This window comes from Hemibagrus wyckioides, linkage group LG05 (assembly GCF_019097595.1).
Source record: "Hemibagrus wyckioides isolate EC202008001 linkage group LG05, SWU_Hwy_1.0, whole genome shotgun sequence".
NCBI lineage: Eukaryota > Metazoa > Chordata > Actinopteri > Siluriformes > Bagridae > Hemibagrus > Hemibagrus wyckioides.
This window is the reverse complement of record NC_080714.1, coordinates 15,767,153-15,787,533: the sequence shown is the minus strand read 5'-3', so window position 1 is coordinate 15,787,533 and position 20,381 is coordinate 15,767,153. Positions and strand designations below refer to the sequence as shown.

Here is a 20,381-nt window from a genome sequence, read left to right as displayed (position 1 = left end):
AATTATATAGTAGAATTATGTAAAATGTATCTCCATGCTGTGAGCAGTCAACTGTTAACTAAGGCTTTTAGGAGACTGTAGCTAAACGCTATCATTTTATATTTATGCATGTAGTAGCACTTTGTACCATCAATCAACATTCAGTAGACATTTAGCTCAGTGACATTTGATTGACAATTATTATTTATTTGATAATAAAAAAGGGTTACCAGTATACCAGATGGAATAACTAAAATAACCAAAGTAATACAATTTATAGTCTAAATTAATACTCATCAGTGGAGTATATTTCAAAACACTCAAGCTGGAAAGTCTATGAGACAAATCCTTTACATTAATATTTGGTCATGTTGGGATTAACCAAGCAATGTGAAAACAAAACTAGCAACAAGCGCTTCAAACATATACTGTCAACACAGTAACCATGACCATAAATATAAGATCACAAACATCCTTCACCTGTGACCAGTTTGACTGTATTTTTTTTGGCCCATATATTCATATGATCAACAATGGTGAGCCAAGAACTTGGCCTTTTGAAGTGTTGCGAGGGGCGAGCCTAGAGGGGGTTGTACATGCACTAAGTAGCCGTGGCTCTTCTCTAGTCATTCAAGCATGATACGATGGGCTGCTGTGCTATTCATTGCGTGCCAGAGGGCATGACGCCTGGTGCACACGCTCAGTGATCATCCAAAACCAGCCCGGACCTTCGACCACACTACCTGGGGTGTGGTGTAGAAACCATTGCGTCTGGAATCAAGGATCTCATCTTTGGCATTAGTCAAATATCTATGAAATAGCTTCCATAAACCAAGAACGAAAAACACAGAGGACCTGAGTTACTGATGAAACTGGCTACTGCAATAAAATGCCAATACAACGAATGTAAAGCGAGTCCTCCGATACAGCAAAGACAACTAAACCCACTGTAGAAAACATGTTTATTAGACAAATTATACACAGAAAGCTTTGCCACTTGTAACAGAGGCCTCAGTTTGTTCCATTAGAATAATATGCAACACATACAACAAAATAGGCCTATATTAAATACTGTACATTATAATCAGTTGAAAATGATCAAGGAACTCCTGTACATACTATGTAAGAAATTAAAAATGTTACAGGCTTAGCAAGTCTTACATGTTTTTTTTTTTTCTTTTGGATAAGGACTTTCATTCTTACTCATGAATCCAAAAATTAAAACAAAAAAACAAAACAAAACAAAACAAAAAGAAAGATGAAGTTAAAATGGGACTAAAATTGAAAGCTTAAAGACTGTCTTATCAGATGGGTTCTGGGGAGTTGAGTTAGTGTAAATGATGGCTAATGCAATGCAAGGTTTTAATGTTAAACTCTATATCTTCTTTAATTCAACAAAAATTATCTCCATGTAAAATATACATTTTAATGTCTCTTCATTTTATACTAAATAAAAATCTTTAATTCGATACTAAATAAAAACTTTTCCTATTGTCATTCATAGCTTAAGAAAAGTACATCTAGAATGCTGTCATCAAAACACTGCTGCTTTTCTCTACACACAACATTTGCGAATTAGTCTGAGGATAACAAACTGAAAGCTCATTCTAAACAACTAACATTAGTTATATTAATACAATGTTAGTGAAAACTGTTTGAATGTTTTTCGTGTTTTTATTTTTTTTCTATTTTTAACGTCTCAAAATGTGTCTTTTTTAACCTGTCATCACACTTTGATGGCCTTGTTTGAACAATTAGCGCTTTTAAAAAAGTTAGATAAATATTACCCCTTACTGTTTATGAAAGGAAATAGAAAGTTATTTCAAATAATTCCCCAAAATGGGCTGTCTTTTCTCTACCTTCAGATGGCCTGGTGTCAGTTTGAGGACACGTGAAGAATTAAAAAGAGCCCCTGGCCTAAGACTCAGGAATCCATTTGAAGGTTTTCTTCTTGACTTCAGAAACCTATAACACCTAACAGTAAGATGATGGCACTGAAGCATTCGCAAAAATGTCTATAAAAAAAAAAGAAGAAAAGAAACAAAATATAACCTGCACTATTTTTTGTACCATTGTTTAAACTTTCCAATCAAACACATTCCACACAAAATGATTTGTTCTAAGCAAAAAAACAAAACAAAACAAAAAAAAAACCCAACAAAAAAACACATTTAGAGGCCTCATTTGCAGTTGTCCTTCTATGCTTTAACTTGGTTTATGTATATTTTTTTCATTACATCTTTCTCTTATACATTGTTCAGTGTGTAAGTGAAAAAGTCTCAGAGAGACGGCACAGCCAGACGTAAGGATGTCAGAACATCAGTCTATATGTCTGGAGCTCAGGTGCAGTGTAGAGCAGCAGAAGGACTTTATTCTCTAGCTATTGACACCCAACTCAGCACACCACATGGCTGAACTCAGTACCGAGCATTGACCAGCATACACTGAGAAGCAGACAAGATTTCTCAAATAAGCCTCAAGTTTATTGCCAGTCTGTAGGTCAGTCTGCAAAGTGCAGTGTTTTTTTCCCTTTTTGTCCGGAAATCAAAAGAAAGAAAAAAGAAATGTAAACATCCCATGATCTTTAGATTCATCGAGTTTTTAAATCTCTCCCCACAGAGCTAATCCCCAAAATTCCATGTGAAAAAATGAAGGCAAAGTCATGTTTACACAAGAGATCTCCCAACAATCACGACAACAATAATGAAATTTATCATCATCCTCAACAGGTAGGTGAGTTCAGGCAGGACGAGCACCCCCAACAGCGAAAAACGTAAAAGCAAAGCTTTTAAAAAGCAAAAAAACAGGACAACAAAAAAAGTAGACGGGTATTTACATTTGGATCTTGTTTAGTGTGTGCCTCCTCATATGGAGGTGCCCCGGTCTGGATCATTGCCGTAGCTGAAGCTTGGGGCTGGTGTGGGCTGGTAAGGGATGCTGGACATGGTCTTGATGGGACTGCGGAAGAAGCCTCCGTTGGGCGCGCGCTGCCTGAAAGGCCCGGCGCCAGTCCGCTGGTCGGGCATGGCGCCGAAAGCGAAGCCGGATGCCGCCTTGGCAGATAGGCTGCGGCTCAGCGTCTGGATCTGTTCGGGGATGAAGGTGGTGGTGGTGATGTGTGTGTTACGGAAATCGCTGATCTGCTCCAGGGCCTGGCGTGCCGCTGGCAGTGAGTCCATGTCCAGTGGTGTCAGATCCATTGAAGAGGTGGAGAACTGCTTGTGCGGGCTCTCGTCCTCTGTGCACAGGCTGTTTACGCGCCGGTGGAGGTGCTCCAGGTCTATCTCCTTGTCATCCTGAGACGAGGGGTTGAGAAAGGTAGGAGAGGTGGAGTGGGGAAGGGGTGGGGGGAATAGAGAGAAAGTGAGAGAGAAAGACAGAGACAGAAAGAAAGAAAGAAGGAGGAGGGGTGAGGGTTGTTATAGGAGCAGCAGGAGCAGAGGACAGAAGAAGTAAGGGGTATAAAAGTGAAGAAGTGGGTGTACGGTCGGAGGAGTAGAAGTATAGGCGAATGTGTTAGTGTGAAACAAAGCAGTGTGGCAAAATGTGATGATGGTTAGCAGACGAGGCAGACGTGAACAGACGTGTTGTAGGGATGAGTAATGAATAAGGCAAAATAAGTCACATGCATGTGTGATTATAGAGATTATAGAGATTTAATTGGGAACAGGATTGGAAAGACATGGTAGTGAAATGGAGTTTTGGATTTGGAATGTGAGCAGTATAAGTGAACAGGTACAGGATAGAGAAGGCACAAAAAAGGACAAATGAACGATAGTAACAGGCAAATGGAATTTTTTTTGCCATGGGATCAAGCATTGTGTAACAGTAATGGCATTTTTAATTAAAGGTTAAAACGGCAGATTTACAAAATCCTACCCTGTGATTGAACTATTATGCTATCAACATAACCATTTAGAGCATTCAAGTGACAAAAAAATTGAAGAGATGTGTGTCCAGATGATTGCATCTCACACACCAGTTTAAGGCTATTTTAACAGATATTAATTATTAAATATTAATGCCCATGATCCTGCTTACATAGCCACACCCTTAAAATGCAAACATAGACCTTTGGAAACTTTCCAATTTGATAAGCAACATGATTGCCAAACACACACAGACCCTTCTTGTCTTGATTGTTTCGAATGATGGTGGTTTGTATCATTTGTATTTTCTTTCATTCACAGAGACTGGGGCATGGTGTAGTTGAGCTTTTTCATCTGTGAGCTGACTGTAGAGCTGCCAGATGGTAAGAAGACCCTATCTTTAATATTAATGGCAATGAGATCATTAAAGTTGCCTATTAATATTCATGAACAAAATTGATCTGCCAGTTTTGTTTTATTACCAGCCACTAACCTAATCACCTCAGAATTATATATATTATTATATACATATTTTATATATATATATATATATATATATATATATATATATATATATATATATATATATATATATATACACATATTTTTTTTTAAAGTCATAGTATCTGCAGTGAGCCGTTCAGATGAAACAATAGCCCAGCGGGCAGCAGAAGCCCAACTCTGTAGAGGTGTAAAGACAATTGTAGGGGTACTCATGGGAATTTCAACCATTTAGATAAGCTTTAAGCAGATTGTCAAAGAACAGGACATATCAGAGCTGATTAGAGCAAAGAAGAGGAAGTGTGGGGATTCGTATATAGATTGTGTGCATATAGCTTGTATCCGCAAGTGCATTTGTTAAGACGTTAAGGAACGAGGCAACTTTGCTGGTCTTTGCTTACGTGATTGCAACAAACTTTGGCTATACAAATTATTTCCTAATGAGAAGGCCATGGAATATAGATTATACTGTCCATTTTAAAGAATACCATTTAACTCATTTAAGTTTTTCTTGAAGCAAGACATTGATGAGCCTCATGAATCTAAGCTACAGTTTTGTCTTTTAATTTCAAGGATGTAGTTGCTCTGGTGTGCTGTAATTTATCTTCTGGCAACTATGTAAATATAACATTCACATCAGTTCCAGGACTAGGCTTTTCTAAACGTTTTAGAAAATCATCATTCTGAACTGAAAATGTATATAGTAAAAGTTACAATATATCAGAATTACTGACCTACAGTAGGTGTCTTTTCAAGTAATTTCACCTGCAGCTACTTCTTTTCAAAAGATTCAAATATAAAAATGTTCCAAATTCCCAGACTTCAAATTACAAACATCTCTACACATTAGTCACCTGCATATAATCAAACTGTTGAAGTTTCTAGAACATCTTCACAGCAATGGCTTGTCTAAATTGCTCAGTCACCCTGAATAATGAAACCTCTGGGAATCTCTCAACAGGCAAGATGTATTTATTTGTGCTTTACTTATGGCAGAGCCAATTCATAAGGCAAATTGTGCACTTTGCAGATTGCCGGGGGTTTATTCCACTTATTCCACTACCTACGTGGGCTTGAAGCTTGGTGCATGCGGACAGAGAGGGCGGCTCAGTGCTGGCAGAAGACAGTTCGCGAAGGAATAGCAAACGTGTGGCGCAGGCTGGAGTCCAGAGGCGGTGCACAGCATGCAGGCGACAGGTGATTGGATGTGGGCCTAAGCGTGAGTGTGATGTCACTCCGAGGCTCATGACAAGACTCGTCTGGCCTGGCAGACGGCCCGTCAACTCGTGTCTGTTCAGGCCAGCGGGCCACAAGCCAACAGAAGGATGGTGGGATGGACAGATGGATGGATCAGGCAAATGGGACGAGGGAGAGGTCGTTTAAGAGAGGTGGGAGATGAGCAGAAAAAGACAACAAACAAAACAGTCAGAATATAGACTTTGTTTTGGTTCTTTTCTATTTCCAAGGAGCCAGATACCTGGAAAGGTGAGATGGTAAAAATGGCATATTGCATTTCTCTCCCTCGCCCGCTTTAACCCCCTCAACACAGAGTACTTATCTACAAAACAAAACAAAAATAAATAAAAAACAAATAAATGGAATGCTGTCATCTCAGATGAAGACAGTAAAGACTTTTTTTGCTGCTTTTGGCAGTAAATCAGACAGTTTCTTAGGTCAGAATCATGATCAACACAGAAGATTGTGTGGTGCTCAGCAACCTCAGGTGATTTTGGGCCATTAGCTATTGTTCCACATGAATATAACTTAGTCGAAAAGAACTCTTGTTCATCAATACTCAATTTTTATTCTTCAACAAAGCAATAGTGGCATCTCTGTTTTTTTTTTTTTAAATTATGGAAAAATGATCTGTCTGTTGTTCAAAGATATTTAAAGAGGACATGCTGGACTCCACATAATCACAACAGCAATGACACAGCAGACATCTAAAATCACTTTTTTTCTGGTAAAAGACACAATTTGCTTGCTCATCACACTGTGCATTCTCTGGTTCTCCTGATCCCAGTCTATCTCCTCACTATTGGCATGTGTTAAGACAACACTGCACATTTAGAAAGAAAATAAAAAGACACACCAATCATTGACATTGAAGTAAGAGGCCTGACTTGGAAATCACAGAGAAGCAGAGAGTGGAAACAGGGTCAAGCTTACACCATGACTTATGCAGAATGTGATAGTGTGTGTTAAGAGACAGAGACACAAACACAAACCCCTTGTTCTAAAATTTGGGTGTTTCAATGCACTTGATGTTAGCAAGGAGATATTACATGGAAGGCAGTTAGGACAGGTTAGAAATGTGTTAAGATGCAAGGACACATCGTTTGGAAACTATGTTGCTGAATGGAAAAAAAAATAAGGCAGACAATGGAAACTAGAAAGGTTAAACAACAATGATTTAAGTTTAGGCCTGAATGTGACAGATCACTGATATCCATACTATGGTGGTAACCGCAACAACATGGTAATGTGGCATAAGTGGACATCTTAGCTTTTATCTTTTGTTTTCTATCAATCAGTTTGCTCCAAACATTAAACTGATTGATCACTGGACTGTGAGTAGTGTGCTCATCGATGTGTGCCTGTGCGTGTAAGCTCTGCCAAGCTTCAAGTCTGATGGAACCTTCTGGAAGAGTGCTCAGAAGACCCGCCTCAGCGTGATTGCACCACAGGACTCGGGAGGAGGTTCAAGTGTGACGGCCAGCCTTCTGGAAGCCACTTTAGAAATCCTCACAAGAAATCAACTTTGCATGTCACCTTACACTGCTAATAATCATATCAAGCACTACCATTAATTACTCAGCACATACTATGTGCTCATGTGCACTCACAAAATAGGTATGCATAGCCAGAGCAATAATTAAAGCATGCACAGGTGTTTCTGGTAGCAAATTGAATCTACATCTGTTTGCTATAAACAATCAATTAATATAACAGCCTGTAAGTGAGCTGGGAAGGAATATAGGGAAGTGAGGTGAATATGAACACTTTCAGGATGAGGTTAAATTCATGTGGACCTAAAGTTTTGTTCAACAGCTCTCCAGCATGTTTTTTTTTCCTCAATTTTATACATGAGAAAGATCTACAGCAATCTCCTAAACTGTATAATGCAATTCATGTTTTAATTCAAAGTCTGAATGTATACAAGCTGAGACTCCAAAGTAAGCTTGTGTAAAATTGATTTTTCCCTGCTCATGATTTAACATTAAAAACGGAAATAAACTATTTAATTCCCTCAAAATAGCCATAAAAATCAATAGGAAAGTCAACTTTCGCCATTTCAGGTTTAAAGAGCATATGGGAGAGGATAATATCAGCTGTGCAGTCGAATTCTGCTTCATGGCAGTGCAATCAAGTAATACCAAAGTTATTTACAATAAAAATAAAATTCAAGTATATTTTCAATAATTTGGAGGGGGCGGGACTTGCAGGTAATGTCACAGTTAATATCAGACAGTTCATAACACCGGCACAAATCATTCTAGATTCATATGTTGACTAGATTTTTTTTAACTAATTCACACTAGAGAAATCTGAAAAATAATATTCAGAGTAAACCTCGCTAAATATCATGGCATTGTAATTAGAAATGATTTAACTGTTATATCGCCTGTAAGAATTTGCACCTTCTTGATAGAAAATGTTCTTTGCCTGTAACAGCAGTGCAACAGTTTTTTTCTGGCATGCTATGGGGTGATGTGTGACAGGTCTCCCTCACTGCCTGATGAAAGCTGTTAGAAAGACTTGAGGGAAAAAGTGGCTCAATGCAGGGCCAAAAAGCAATCATCAGCAGTTTTCAAAAGGCAAAGAGGTAGCTATAGTCTTTTTGTTTTGTTTTTGGTCTTACAAATAAAACCCTTATTTTGATTTTGGTCTAAGAAGAGGAATTAGGACTTGATGGATTGGAGCAGGTTCGGGCATTACCAGACAACAGGAACTGGGGTAGTGTTCACTAAAATAGGTACAATTTGACATTTGAAAAGATGGCATGAGGCAATTAGGGTTAAATAATTTCTTCACCCAGAAACTGATCAGGTGATGTGGGCTTTCAAAAGCCGAAGGTCTTTTGTACCTCTTACGTTGTTTCAATTTCCACTAATTGACATGCATTTCAGTGTTTAAGTAGGTAATAAAGCAAAACTGAGTGACCATTTAGAGTGCTCAAGTGCATTCAGAGTGTTTACAATTACATTTTAATTGCTATATCTGAGCTACCAAAAAGCAAAAATATGCCGTATTTGGTTTTGCCATTATTGTATTTTTGACATTAACAAAAAGCAAAAAGGCATGAGGAATTTTAATGCATTAAGCAAGTTCCAATAAAACCAGACTGAATCTTTGGGATACAAAAACCAATCTTCCAGCTGCTGCTTTATAGCATTTCTTCGATTTTAATTTGTTTTTGGTGGACCTTGCAGGAATTTCAACATTGTGTTGTTTCGAGAATGCACTTGTGAGAACATCGATTTTATAAGACCTGTTTGATTTATTTTAAGACCAATTCTCTATCATGGCATGTCCCTGAAACAACATTTAGTTCATTTCTTTGGAGAGTCTGTATTTATGTCTTTGTCTCAAAGAAAGTAGCATTCTGTTGGCCAGCAGGGCTCTATTTTAAGAGTTTTTTCATCAGTGTGGAAATATTTTAAGAGCTTTAAATTTAATGTTACGCTGTATAGCCAAATGTTTGTGGACACCTGACCATCATAACTACATGAGCTTTAATTCCAGATTGAGTCCCTGTTTTGCTGCTATCATAGCCTTCACTCTTCTGGGAAGATTTTCCACAAGATTCTGGAGTGTGGCTGTGGAGATTTTTTGTTAATTTTGTCACAAGAGCATTAGTGAGGTCAGGCAGTGATGTCAGGTGAGCAGACCAGGGGTTCAGTTCCTCTCAGAGGCCCTGAGGAGTTGAGCTCAGGGCTCTGTGCAGGACATCAAGTTGGGCTTCCTTTGACCTTGGCACATCTTGTGTTAATAGGCCTTGCTTTGTGCACGGAGGCATTGTCATGCTGGAACTTATAATCATACAGCATACAGAGACATATACATGTACAACTGTGTTGTATTTTGTGTGTTCCAATATGATGGTCAGGTGTCAAACCCTTGGCCATATAGTGTAAACAATATAGTCTCCTTACAAGATGCTAGAAAAACCCCAGTACTTCACGCTGACCCTTGGCAACAAAAACTAAATTGAATCTAGTTAATGACTAACTGACAAATTAAGACTGTCATATCATTTGTGCCCAACCCCTAACCATTCTCATGATGTGATTCTCACCTCCTTAGAGGGTACTCTGGATCCCTTCCTCCGTGTCCACCAGGTCTCGACAGTAGCAATAAGGCAGGACAGCACCACACCGGCTGCAAGCACAAAGAACACGCCAGCAAAACTGTGGATGTCCAGGGCGCTGGCACTTTTCTTGGTCCCCATGGCAGAGTACAGGTCACATGGGCTTTCTCTAGGCCACCACTTCAGCTTCAGGATATCCATGTCCCCGTTCTGCTGCAGCTCCAAGATCCTAAACACAGCATGGAACAGACCTTAGATACTGAACCGATGTGGAGCCCAATCTGTGAGGAATAAAGAGCTGATATATCCTATAACATAAATTGTATACTATATTGAAGTCCTGACCTGATCAGAGGTACATGTCTGGGACAAACAAATGCAGATTTTCTGTTTTCAAGCATTTCAAGAATTTTCTCTACATGCTACATTGGCACTGTATGTCTGATTACCATGAACCTGAATTTATTTCCTGTACCCTCGAAATAAATGCAAACCTGTTTATTTATAACTCACTTATAATGGATGTTAATTGGGGCTGACAGTTGACATTAAAGAAAAAGTTCATTTCCAGAACAAAAGTCTACAAATAATTTACCCCCTTGTCATCCAAGATCCTCATGTCATTCTTTCTTCAGTCATAAAGAAATTATGTTTTTTTGATGAAAACATTTCAGATTTTTTCCCCATACAGTGGACTTCAATGGTGCCCGCGAGTTTGAACTTCCAAAATGCAGTTTAAATGCAGCTTCAAAGGGCTCTAAATGATCCCAGCCTTATCTAGCGAAACGATCGCTCATTTTCTTAGAATCTTCTTGGAGAAGGAGGACCGCTCCAAAGTTGTTGAACTTTGTTAAACTTTGTGTCATTCCACACGGAACAACTTTGGAGTGATCCTCCTTCTCCACACTAGTAACCACTGGGTCTGTAGTTCTACCTATGTCACGCGTGACCTTCCGACGTGATTACATAGAACGTAGCATCATGGACGTGCATCCCAGAGCTAGTACTAAACAATCTTTTGTGATCAATTTTTTATTTTTCTAAGAAAGCTAGATAAGACCCTTCTTCCTCGGCTGGGATCATTTAGAGCCCTTTGAAGCTGCATTTAAACTGCATTTTGGAAGTTCAACCTCGGGGGCACCATAGACGTCCACTATATGGAGAAAAATCCTGAAATGTTTTCATCAAAAAACATCATTTCTTTACGACTGAAGAAAGAAAGACATGAACATCTTGGATGACAAGGGGGTGAGAAAATTATTTGTAAATTTTTGTTCTAGAAGTGAACTCCTTTTATGCCAAACATGCATTTTTGTTTAAGGCTTTAATTTGCCAAAGGTATTTTTTAACATAGTTGAGTGCGTTTGGTTACACATGAACGCCACAAAAATGAAGAGAAAGTGAAAATGAGAGTGACTTTTTGTTAAATTGCTACAGTCTTGGAAAGTTGGGTAAACTACAATTACATAAGAACAACATTAGCATGGCTTACTGTCATGTCATCTTTGGAGTGTAGAGATTTGGATGTATATTGTAAGGAATAAAACACAACACCACGTGCTGTTATAGGAAAAATAAACCTATGTGAAGCAGAGTTATTATTCATGGTCCACTCTTCTACAGCAGCAACTTGCCAACAAACACAATTATAAATGTATTAATGAAAAACACATCATGCATCTTAACATCTTACAATTCCATGTAATGCACTGGAGTGCCTGTGAGACAAGTTAGTTAGCAATTATAAACAGTTATTCCCTCACCAGTCTTCTCCCATAAATATTAAATGAACATCTCCTTACAGAAATATCACCTTATCAAAGATAATACAGCTGTTGTTAAATAACTGCACAATTTAATACAGCAAAACAGCTTATTAATAGCCTTAGGTTATGTAGCAGGCTGCCACATGAGTCCCTCTGAATGAATTATACTTTATAATAATGCGTAGTAACATGTTTTACAGAGAAATACATCAAATCCTCATTCTTATCAGTAGTAATCTCACATGTACCACAGACGCTACAGTGTTTAGAGTGAAAACACTGCACAATACCTTTAAGTTCCAATTTAGCCAATAAAGAAGTAACACATATTTGGCATTCCACTGTAACTGTCTCAATAGCTGTTAGCCAAATTTAATCTTCTACAGGATTACAATCTCATTTACACTGCGCAGCAGAGGTCTGTACACTACACCATTATCCACTTTTTATGTTCTGCCCAGTGGCATCTGTTGCTGCAGTGCTCAAAGTTCCAGTCTGTTTGCCCGCACTAGAGGGCAGTGTCTCCACAAAAATGCAGGCAGATGACAGTCTAATTCCCTGTCCAGCAGTCATGAGAAACAAGCATGTTTTAATGTAGAGGAGCAGTTTGCAGTAATGCCACTGCATTGACAAGCGTGATGATGAATACAGAATGCAGAGCTTCATCACAGTCCTTCTCACTGATGGATTGTTTGCATCTCTGTCTTTTGGACACAGTGTAAAGCTCCATGACAAACTCATTCTCTGAAGGGGATGAATAGGGACCTGCCAAGCATGAGCACTCGCTCTCACGCAAAAAACATGCAGACGCAAATGTACACATGCAGGGAGTTGAATGATCTTATTTTGTACAAATGTGCGCACATACAAATGCAAACAGAATGTGTGAATTGAATTGTCTATTGAACGCTGACAGTATCACAGTAGCACTGTGCCATTATATGCACTCAGAATTTCACAATAATTACAAAGTACGTTAATATAATACCATGTGCAATATCATACCATCATGCCAAGTGCAATATCACATCATGTGCAATATCATATTATGTACATTATGTTCCCTAGTTCTTAGTTCCTCAGCACATTTTTGTACATTTTGCATATATAGAATATTTCATTTATTTTTTATTTATATTCCATTTACATTTATTTCTCTTGTAATCTGAAGCAGTCTCTGGCAAAAGGATTTCCTTCGGGATTAATAAAGTTCTGTCTTATCTTATCTTATCTTATCTTATCTTATCTTATCTTATCTAATTTTATCTTAATGTTTCATGTTTAGCAGATAAAAAAAGCATCACTAAAATAGATAATAATAGCCTTAGAATTAAAGTAACATTTTTGAAAAGGGAACCATGACCACACTGATAATTACAACACCTAATAGCAAGTCTTTCAGCAAATAGCAACCTTTTAACTTCATTACATACAGCAAGCCAAGCGAAAGTAAATTATTTTACTCATCGCAGTAGTCTTAGCAACTGATTAGATAAGATTTTAGTCAGATAAGTATTTACAAAGAACACTGTTAAAGAAAAAAACACTCATTCTTAACTTGTCCAGTACACTGAAAATTCTCTTGCTACCTTTTTTTCCAATTAGTCAGTCATTATCAGTCAGAAAACTGGTACTGCTGAGATGTAAAAAAGCAACTTTTTAAAACTCGATGCAATCTCTTACTCAAAGTGCCTCTTGTTGAAATGTTTACTCTGGGACTAGACAGTGCTGCTTTAGAACCAGACTAACCTAAATGACACATTTTAAAAAGAAAAAAAAAATAAACAGCACTAACACAGAAGAAATGGTTGTCACATTTTTCGATGTGCAGCCCTTCATGAATCTGCTTTGTACCTCACTAACTGGCAATATTCAGCAAGCTGAAGATTATGCATAGAGGGAGTTATTAGCACACAATTAGCCTTTGTTTGTGTGCATCACTGTAAGGGAGTAAATTGGCATGAACCCACAGAAGCAGAATCTAATGAACACAATCTATAATTATTAAGTTAAACCATGGATATGACCAGAAGCAAAGCACTGAGCCTGCTATGTTACAGAGGTGCTCAGAAATACTATCTGTCCTTCTTCATATTATGCCAGCTGCAATTCTATATTTTAAAATTCTTTATTAAAGTGCATGCTTCTAAATGTGTGAAATGAACCTGGTGCATTTCCCCAATTTTATGTGGTTCATTTTAGCAAGTAAGAACACAGGAATATCACTTGGGTGTGGATCAAAACAACTGGTCCTATAGCAACTGAATGAGCAGGTCTTGGTCCAGTTCCAAGTGAACTTGTGTGGCTTGATTGCAGAGCGAAAGCAATTTGACCCTGAATTGACCCAGCTTCAGGAAGTGAACCAGACATGTTGTGTATTTTTGGGCAAAGCATTTTCTTTTGTAGATGCAAGCTGCTGAACTGACCCATGAGGAGCTAACTGTACAGAGTACAGAGCTTTAGCACTGATGAAATGCCTTTAGTTCTGGACATTTGGACTGATGAACAAAAATAAACTTTGGATGCAATACACTAAACAATTTTAACATTTCTAACTAAATCTAAACTATAACTGAATCATGCTAGCTCTGACCTTTCTCTGACTGGGTGAGTCCTGCAGTTTTCATGCAGACTTGCCAAATATTTGTTTACCTTTGGCCATCACTGCATTTCAGACCAATGAAATAAATAGTTTTATGAAGACATTTTAAGTGCAACGTTCCTCAATTTTTTTTTAACTTTTTGCTTAAATTAAATGTTTAGTGTCAAACCAAAGCAGACAAACCAAAACTATCAATTTTGCGCTGATACAATGGTGACAATGATAATAAACTAAACTGAAATTATCATCAAGTGCAACAGATGAGATATTATATACGGTACTAAATTATATTGTATTCTACACATAAGTATAATAGATTTGTTATTCATAGAGCTGTAAATATAAACTGCTTTTCCCCAGGGCTGTGTAGATGTTATGAACCACAGAGGCATTAGAAAACACACTTCCTGGACAAATGATATAACTCTATGCATTCTCTCACCATCAGCCACTCCTTTTCAAGTGAAAATCCATTAGATGCACTGGGGATGCCATATAATTAATCAAAGGAAGCACTACAACTTGGGGAGAATGGCAATCAATGAAAAGGCAAACAACTAGTCATTGTTTATATTTACATTTATTTATTTATTTTTGTTCTTATTACTCACTTGCCTATCCATGGGAGCCCACAGAATTATTTACCATAAAGTGTGTGGCATTGGATCATTCATGAATTTGCAAATTAGCTCTCCTCCACTCCATGGGTATTATTTATTTAAAAAAAAAAAAAAAAAGTAAAGTGAATAAATATATTTTGAGAATCGAGATCTGAAGGTTTGGTAATGACCTTGCAGGGTTTTAGCAGCTGTGCCCAGGTAATTTAACACCCCTGTTGTGTCATACATTAACATCCAGCCACTTATATAGAGGCATGTAGAGAGAAATTGGATGTATAAGGGATAAAGGCTGGGCAAACTAAGAACAATCAAAAGTCTAGTATTACTCATTTGGATTCACTTCCTGAGCAGGTCAAAACATCAATGACATTATCTGTCATATCTAATTATTTTTCCACAAGCTATAGTTTAAAGCAAAAGGAACATACAGTGTATTTAGAACTCTGTAAGCCATACTATATGGCTCAAGCTCATGTGGATAAATGGATTTGCTCTCCAGTTGCTTTTTTTTTTTCACCATTTCTTCTGAGCATCCAGCTGTTTTGTTAAACCATTAACTACACAGACCCACTGTGTCTTTTTCTCTCTCCTCTCATGTCTTCACCTAAAGTTCCAGCAGAGAAACAACACGTTATCAATTTGCAGCTGTGAGCCTCTAATATTTTTATTAAGTTTCCCACGTTTACAGATGGACCGGCTCTAAAGCTGTCTTGTTGTTACTGTGCAGTGAAGAGAGACTAGATCTGCTTGACTTATGTGTGGAATATGTGCTTGCAAAAGCAAAGCTTTAAAAAAAGTTAGCAAGAAACATCAGGAATGAACAGGAGCTATGCTTATTGAGCAGGCTGTGGAGACCCGAGTTTTTGCCCTGACACTGCTGGCTCTTGTCAGGGTGCCGTCAGCGATGACTGTACATGTTTAATCAGCATCACAGGCTGACAGGAGTGTAAGAGCTTTTTGACTGAGTGTTCACTTTTGTGAAAAATAGCTAAATTTTTTGGTTACCTGAAGAATTATACTAAACCACAAGACCCTGGTATACTGATTTCCAAATACTAATTCCAAGTGCTGATAACTGATTTGTGTATTATGTCAGTGGCCAATGAGCAGATGCTTTACAAAAATGATGACCTAGAAGATCATGTCAGATAAAAATAAACGATGCCATATGGAAACAGTTTTGAAATAAGCTATAATGAACATTAGGTACTAATTCTCTCTATATCCTTAGAGAAGTTAGTGTTCAGAAACTCACAAAATTGCATTAAGATTCCACCAATTAAAATCACACTAGAATGTAGACATGAGTGTTAATAGAAATGCAAAAAAAACCAACAACCTGTTTCCTAGTCTCATTGCTATTGGTTTCAAAAGTGCAAACCTCTGTGAAACACTGAATATAAATCGAACTTTACTGAGGCAGCATTTTGATTCATAATTTTGAGAATTTTAATTCGTCTTCAAATGCCTGACATGCAAAAACTAAATCAGCCTAATGGTTGCATTCATTCATTCAGATTTGGTTAAAAAAAATCACTGTGGGCTACATACATGCCTTCTTTTATTTGCAGTGAGTATAAACAAAAACTCCCCAAAATATTGAACTCTCTGTAGATAATTTGGGACTTTTCTCCATGATGCTTCAGATTTTCATTGATTATGAAATCCACCTGTGTATATATAGTATTTCCAGGTGAAGACCATGTCAGTTGGTGGCTTTATTCTTCTCAAGTACAACTTTTTATTGAAGATGGGACGCAATGACAGGCAATCTTCAGTTAATATTACCTGGCTGTAGGTGTTCAACATCATATAGATGTGTCATTGCACAACAGCTGGTCAATTTTTCCTGAATCTCCTCTGGCAGTTTGGTTACACAACTGCAAATCACTTGCAGTTGGATCAAATCAGATCCATGTCTAATTGCTGAGTTAATCGTCAACATTCGACTTGAGTTAAACACGTCATTGATGACATTATCTACCTCAATGATACGTGAAAGCAAAAACTGTAAGTTTTTCAGTGAACCATTTGGCTGTACGTTTGCTCAAATCTCATTCCTCTCTTCTTTGTGGGCACAGGGCAGGATTTTGTGTCTCTCTTCTCAAGGTCTGTCTGTCATGCAGTCTCCGCACTTGGCTATCGTCCCTCCTGGGCCCTCGCACTCCGATTAGACTGTGGACTGCCCTAGCTGTTGCCATGGCAACCAGCTGCAGCAGAAATGATCACATGTTATTAGATGGCTCTGACTGCAGGCGGACAAACTGCTTGATATGACTGAGAAACAGAGGGAGAAGGAAAGAGAAAAAAAAGAAGAAGAAGAAGAAGCAAAAAAAAACAGAAGGCAGATTTTTTTTCGCGGCTGACAAAACGAATTAGAAGACTGCAGAGGCGCCAGAGCTGTCCCTCCTAATACAGAGAGACCGCTGTATTTTAGTGCAATGCTCCCCTCTAAACACACACACAGATAACCAAAAGACTCCCAAGTATAAGAAGCGTGCAGTGTTAACACAGTGTATTTGCAAAATACCAGCACTGCAGTTGCATGGTGATAGGAAAGAAACAATGCTAGCACCCTGGAACAGCATGACAATGGACTTGAAATGTCATGTGTTCACATGCACAATTTGTTCAGAGGCTTTCACACTCAGTGGTTAAAACCTGCTCGTGTGAGTGTCTGCCAAAGGCTTATAACCAGCTCCACATCTGTCCTGTTAATGGAACTGCCAGTGTTCAGAGCCAAACATCAGTGATTAGCAACCTGAGGTAGTTCCAATGACTATACTTCAGCATTTAGATCAATATTATCAAATTTAAATTTCTTGAAGGTGCTGCGTGGATCCCTGGCCAGGAAGACAGAACAATTCTGTTCATATATTTCCAAACATCAGTATATGAGTTCACACAGTGCACCATGAAGAATAACTAGATTCAATAAAAAGTCCAATGCCATATTAACAGTGATCATTAAGATACAGGAATTAAAGTAATCATTAATATAATTAAATATTCAAAGTGATACATGGCAAGCAAGTCAAGCATACATCTATTAGTTATACAGATAAAAATAATAAAAACTCATAGATGTATTATTGCTAATTTAGTTAAAAAAAGAGAAAAAAAATATTTCAGTACCAATATGTTGAATAGAGTTGAAGTTGGTCTAGTCTTAAAAATCATAGTAAACAAAATTTTGTCTCTGACATGACATTGCTACAGGTATAATGAATGAGTGTATATAGGAGTGGACAATATGGCACCATTTTGGCTCCCATAATGCTCCCTTCTTGGTCTAAATGGGAGTCTCCATCTTTCAAGGGTCTTCATAGTAGAAACCCTGGAGCCAGAGCATGAGCAGTAGACACTGCCAGTCAGACAGAAGATCTGCCTCTTATCTGCCTGTATAATGCTACATTCAGACATTCAGAGACTCGCAGCGACAAAGTGAATGGAGACCATTCATTCATGACAGCTGGCGACTTCTTGTGACATGAGCGACAGCAACCGTTAGCGACTAGACGTGGACATGTCCAGCAACGTGACAAAGTTGAGAAAAGTTTAACTTTATGCAAACATGGAGCAATGGGAGTAAAGACAGTAGTGTGTACATGATCCGTGGTAAAAAGCACCCACTTGATTCTTCTTCATCTCATGTGATATGTATTCTGTTTTTCTATATTTCTGTAAAGCTGCTTTGAGACAATGTCCATTGTTAAAAGTATATATATAAAATACATAATTAAAATGTAAAGTGCAATATTTTTTGCATACTGTTGTATATTTTTATGGTTGCTTTTACCATTCTCAAAAAAAAGCATTTCAGAGCTATTATCAATTAATTAATTTATTTTTAGAGTTTAAGGAAAACTCTCTGCTTTCCATGATTTTCATCTCACTCTGACAGCTGAATTAATTTACTCATCTAAATACAGAAGTGCTCTTTTATGCTCCACTCATTCTGCTGGTGGAGTTTGTTTAAAAACAGAGTGCCTGCCTAACCTTAAAAATCACTTAACATTCGAGTGTTAGCTTAGGGCCTGCAGTCACAATTTAGCTAGTATTAACTGCCTTGGTTTATAACATTACTTTGTTTACTCACAATGCTTTAATATAAGTGCAATAAGCTAGCTAAGACATCAAAATGAGCAACATACCAGAAAACCCTCAAAAAGAGTTTACAGCACAAGACATTTACTGTCCTGAGCTTCAGGTATGTGTTGTAAAGTTTGCGCACATTCGTGAGACAAACTGTCCTGCAATGAAACACTGTTTCATTTATTTAATTAATTACAGGGAAAATATTAAGGAGATATAAGAAGGTTTAAATTGCTGAAAATAATTGATGGAGATATAACAAAGTTTAAGCTTGTGTCCAACTGCCTAACATGGGAATGGGCGGGGTTAACAATTGTGCCACTAGAGGGCCACTGAGACATTCTGGCTTCACTTTTGAAATCACCTGTGTATGTAATTAATAGCTGTAGCACATTGACCTTATCTGTGGTCAAATTTAAAAATGAAGAGGACATGACATAAACTAGAAAAGGTTTTCTTAATTAAATATTAACCCAACCACTTTACCCCTGAAAACACTAGAAAACCCAGACTTAGAAACATCGGTACTGTCATTTCGAAAATTATAGGTATCAAAACATATACATAGACACCTATTATACATAATAGGTCAAAAATAGAGATATGCATTCTGTACCTGCCTAAGATATTTTAAAAAAGGGTTATATTTTCAAAATATAACCAACCTTCCAGTTACTAATGATGAATGAACAAACACATTAAAATGTATCTCAAACTAAAAATGTACTAATGCCTATAAGATATCTGGCATAAAAAATGCCAAAATGTTATTCAGTTCCTTCTCATAGAACTTGTAGTATTTATTTATTTATTTATTTATTTACGAAGTGACTGATTAGACAAAAATGCATTTTTTGTGTGATTGCCAAGACATCTTTAGATTTCCATCTAGAAAATGTATTTTCCTTACTCCATCAGCCTAATCAAAAATGGGCTAACAAAAGCCTGCCATTATCAAACATAGTGATTGCTACATGAGTTGCAGAATATAAATCCCACATTTTAGCATTATATGTAGCCAATACATTTATGTATTACTGCAGAGAAAGATAAAGAAAATAACACATATTCACTACATAGATAGCTCTTCTGATTATAGGCCACATCACCCAGTCATTTTGCTGGCTTATCCCTTTATGCATAATTTTACATTTCCAGATATCAAATCTTTCATCATAGTTTACAAAATGAACACAATATTGCATTAAGACTTTATAACATTGCTGAAAATATCTCTGTTTCTAGCTTTCATGGTGCTCTACATATAAGGCTCCTTCACATTTGTTTAAACTGCAGGATTTTCAAAGGCAAAAGTCCTTATTCTGCCCTCCAAATGGTATACATATTTTCTGGTAGTATAAGCACTGCCTGAAAATGCTGCTTACCTAGCAGTCTCATTCTAAAATGAAATATGATAGCAATCTAGTGTGTGCTAAATATGGTAGGATAATGTATGGCTGACTTTAGGGCTGTCATAACTGCTACTGTGTAACAGCCTGTCTGGTTCATGCTGTGAATTTTTTTTCACTAGCTAACACAACACTGACCTTTCTGAAAGAACTTTTGCTAAAGAGGGCAACATGCTCCACTGCTATAGAGAGTTCAGTCTTGCAGTGATAAGAAAGAGACACACAGCAT

General features: G+C 37.5%; 1 protein-coding gene across 4 annotated transcripts in view; it reads right to left on the bottom strand.

The window, feature by feature from the left end:
* Window positions 1–354: 354 nt before the first annotated feature.
* grid2 (glutamate receptor, ionotropic, delta 2) overlaps window positions 355–20,381 on the bottom strand; it is a 426,076-nt gene continuing 406,049 nt past the window's right edge. The window contains exons 15-17 of one of the 4 annotated variants that reach the window (XR_009204631.1): window positions 9,649–9,889; window positions 5,827–5,907; window positions 3,141–3,275 (exon numbers count right to left, since the gene is read on the bottom strand). Coding sequence is in view for 2 of the 4 variants with exons in the window: in XM_058390628.1 (XP_058246611.1) it covers window positions 2,844–3,275; window positions 9,649–9,889 (673 nt within the window). In the remaining 2 variants the exon portion in view is untranslated. Of the gene's footprint in view, window positions 3,276–5,416; window positions 5,640–5,826; window positions 5,908–9,648; window positions 9,890–20,381 lie in introns of those variants that run through there. The other 3 variants (XM_058390630.1, XR_009204632.1, XM_058390628.1) reach the window with 3 other exon arrangements.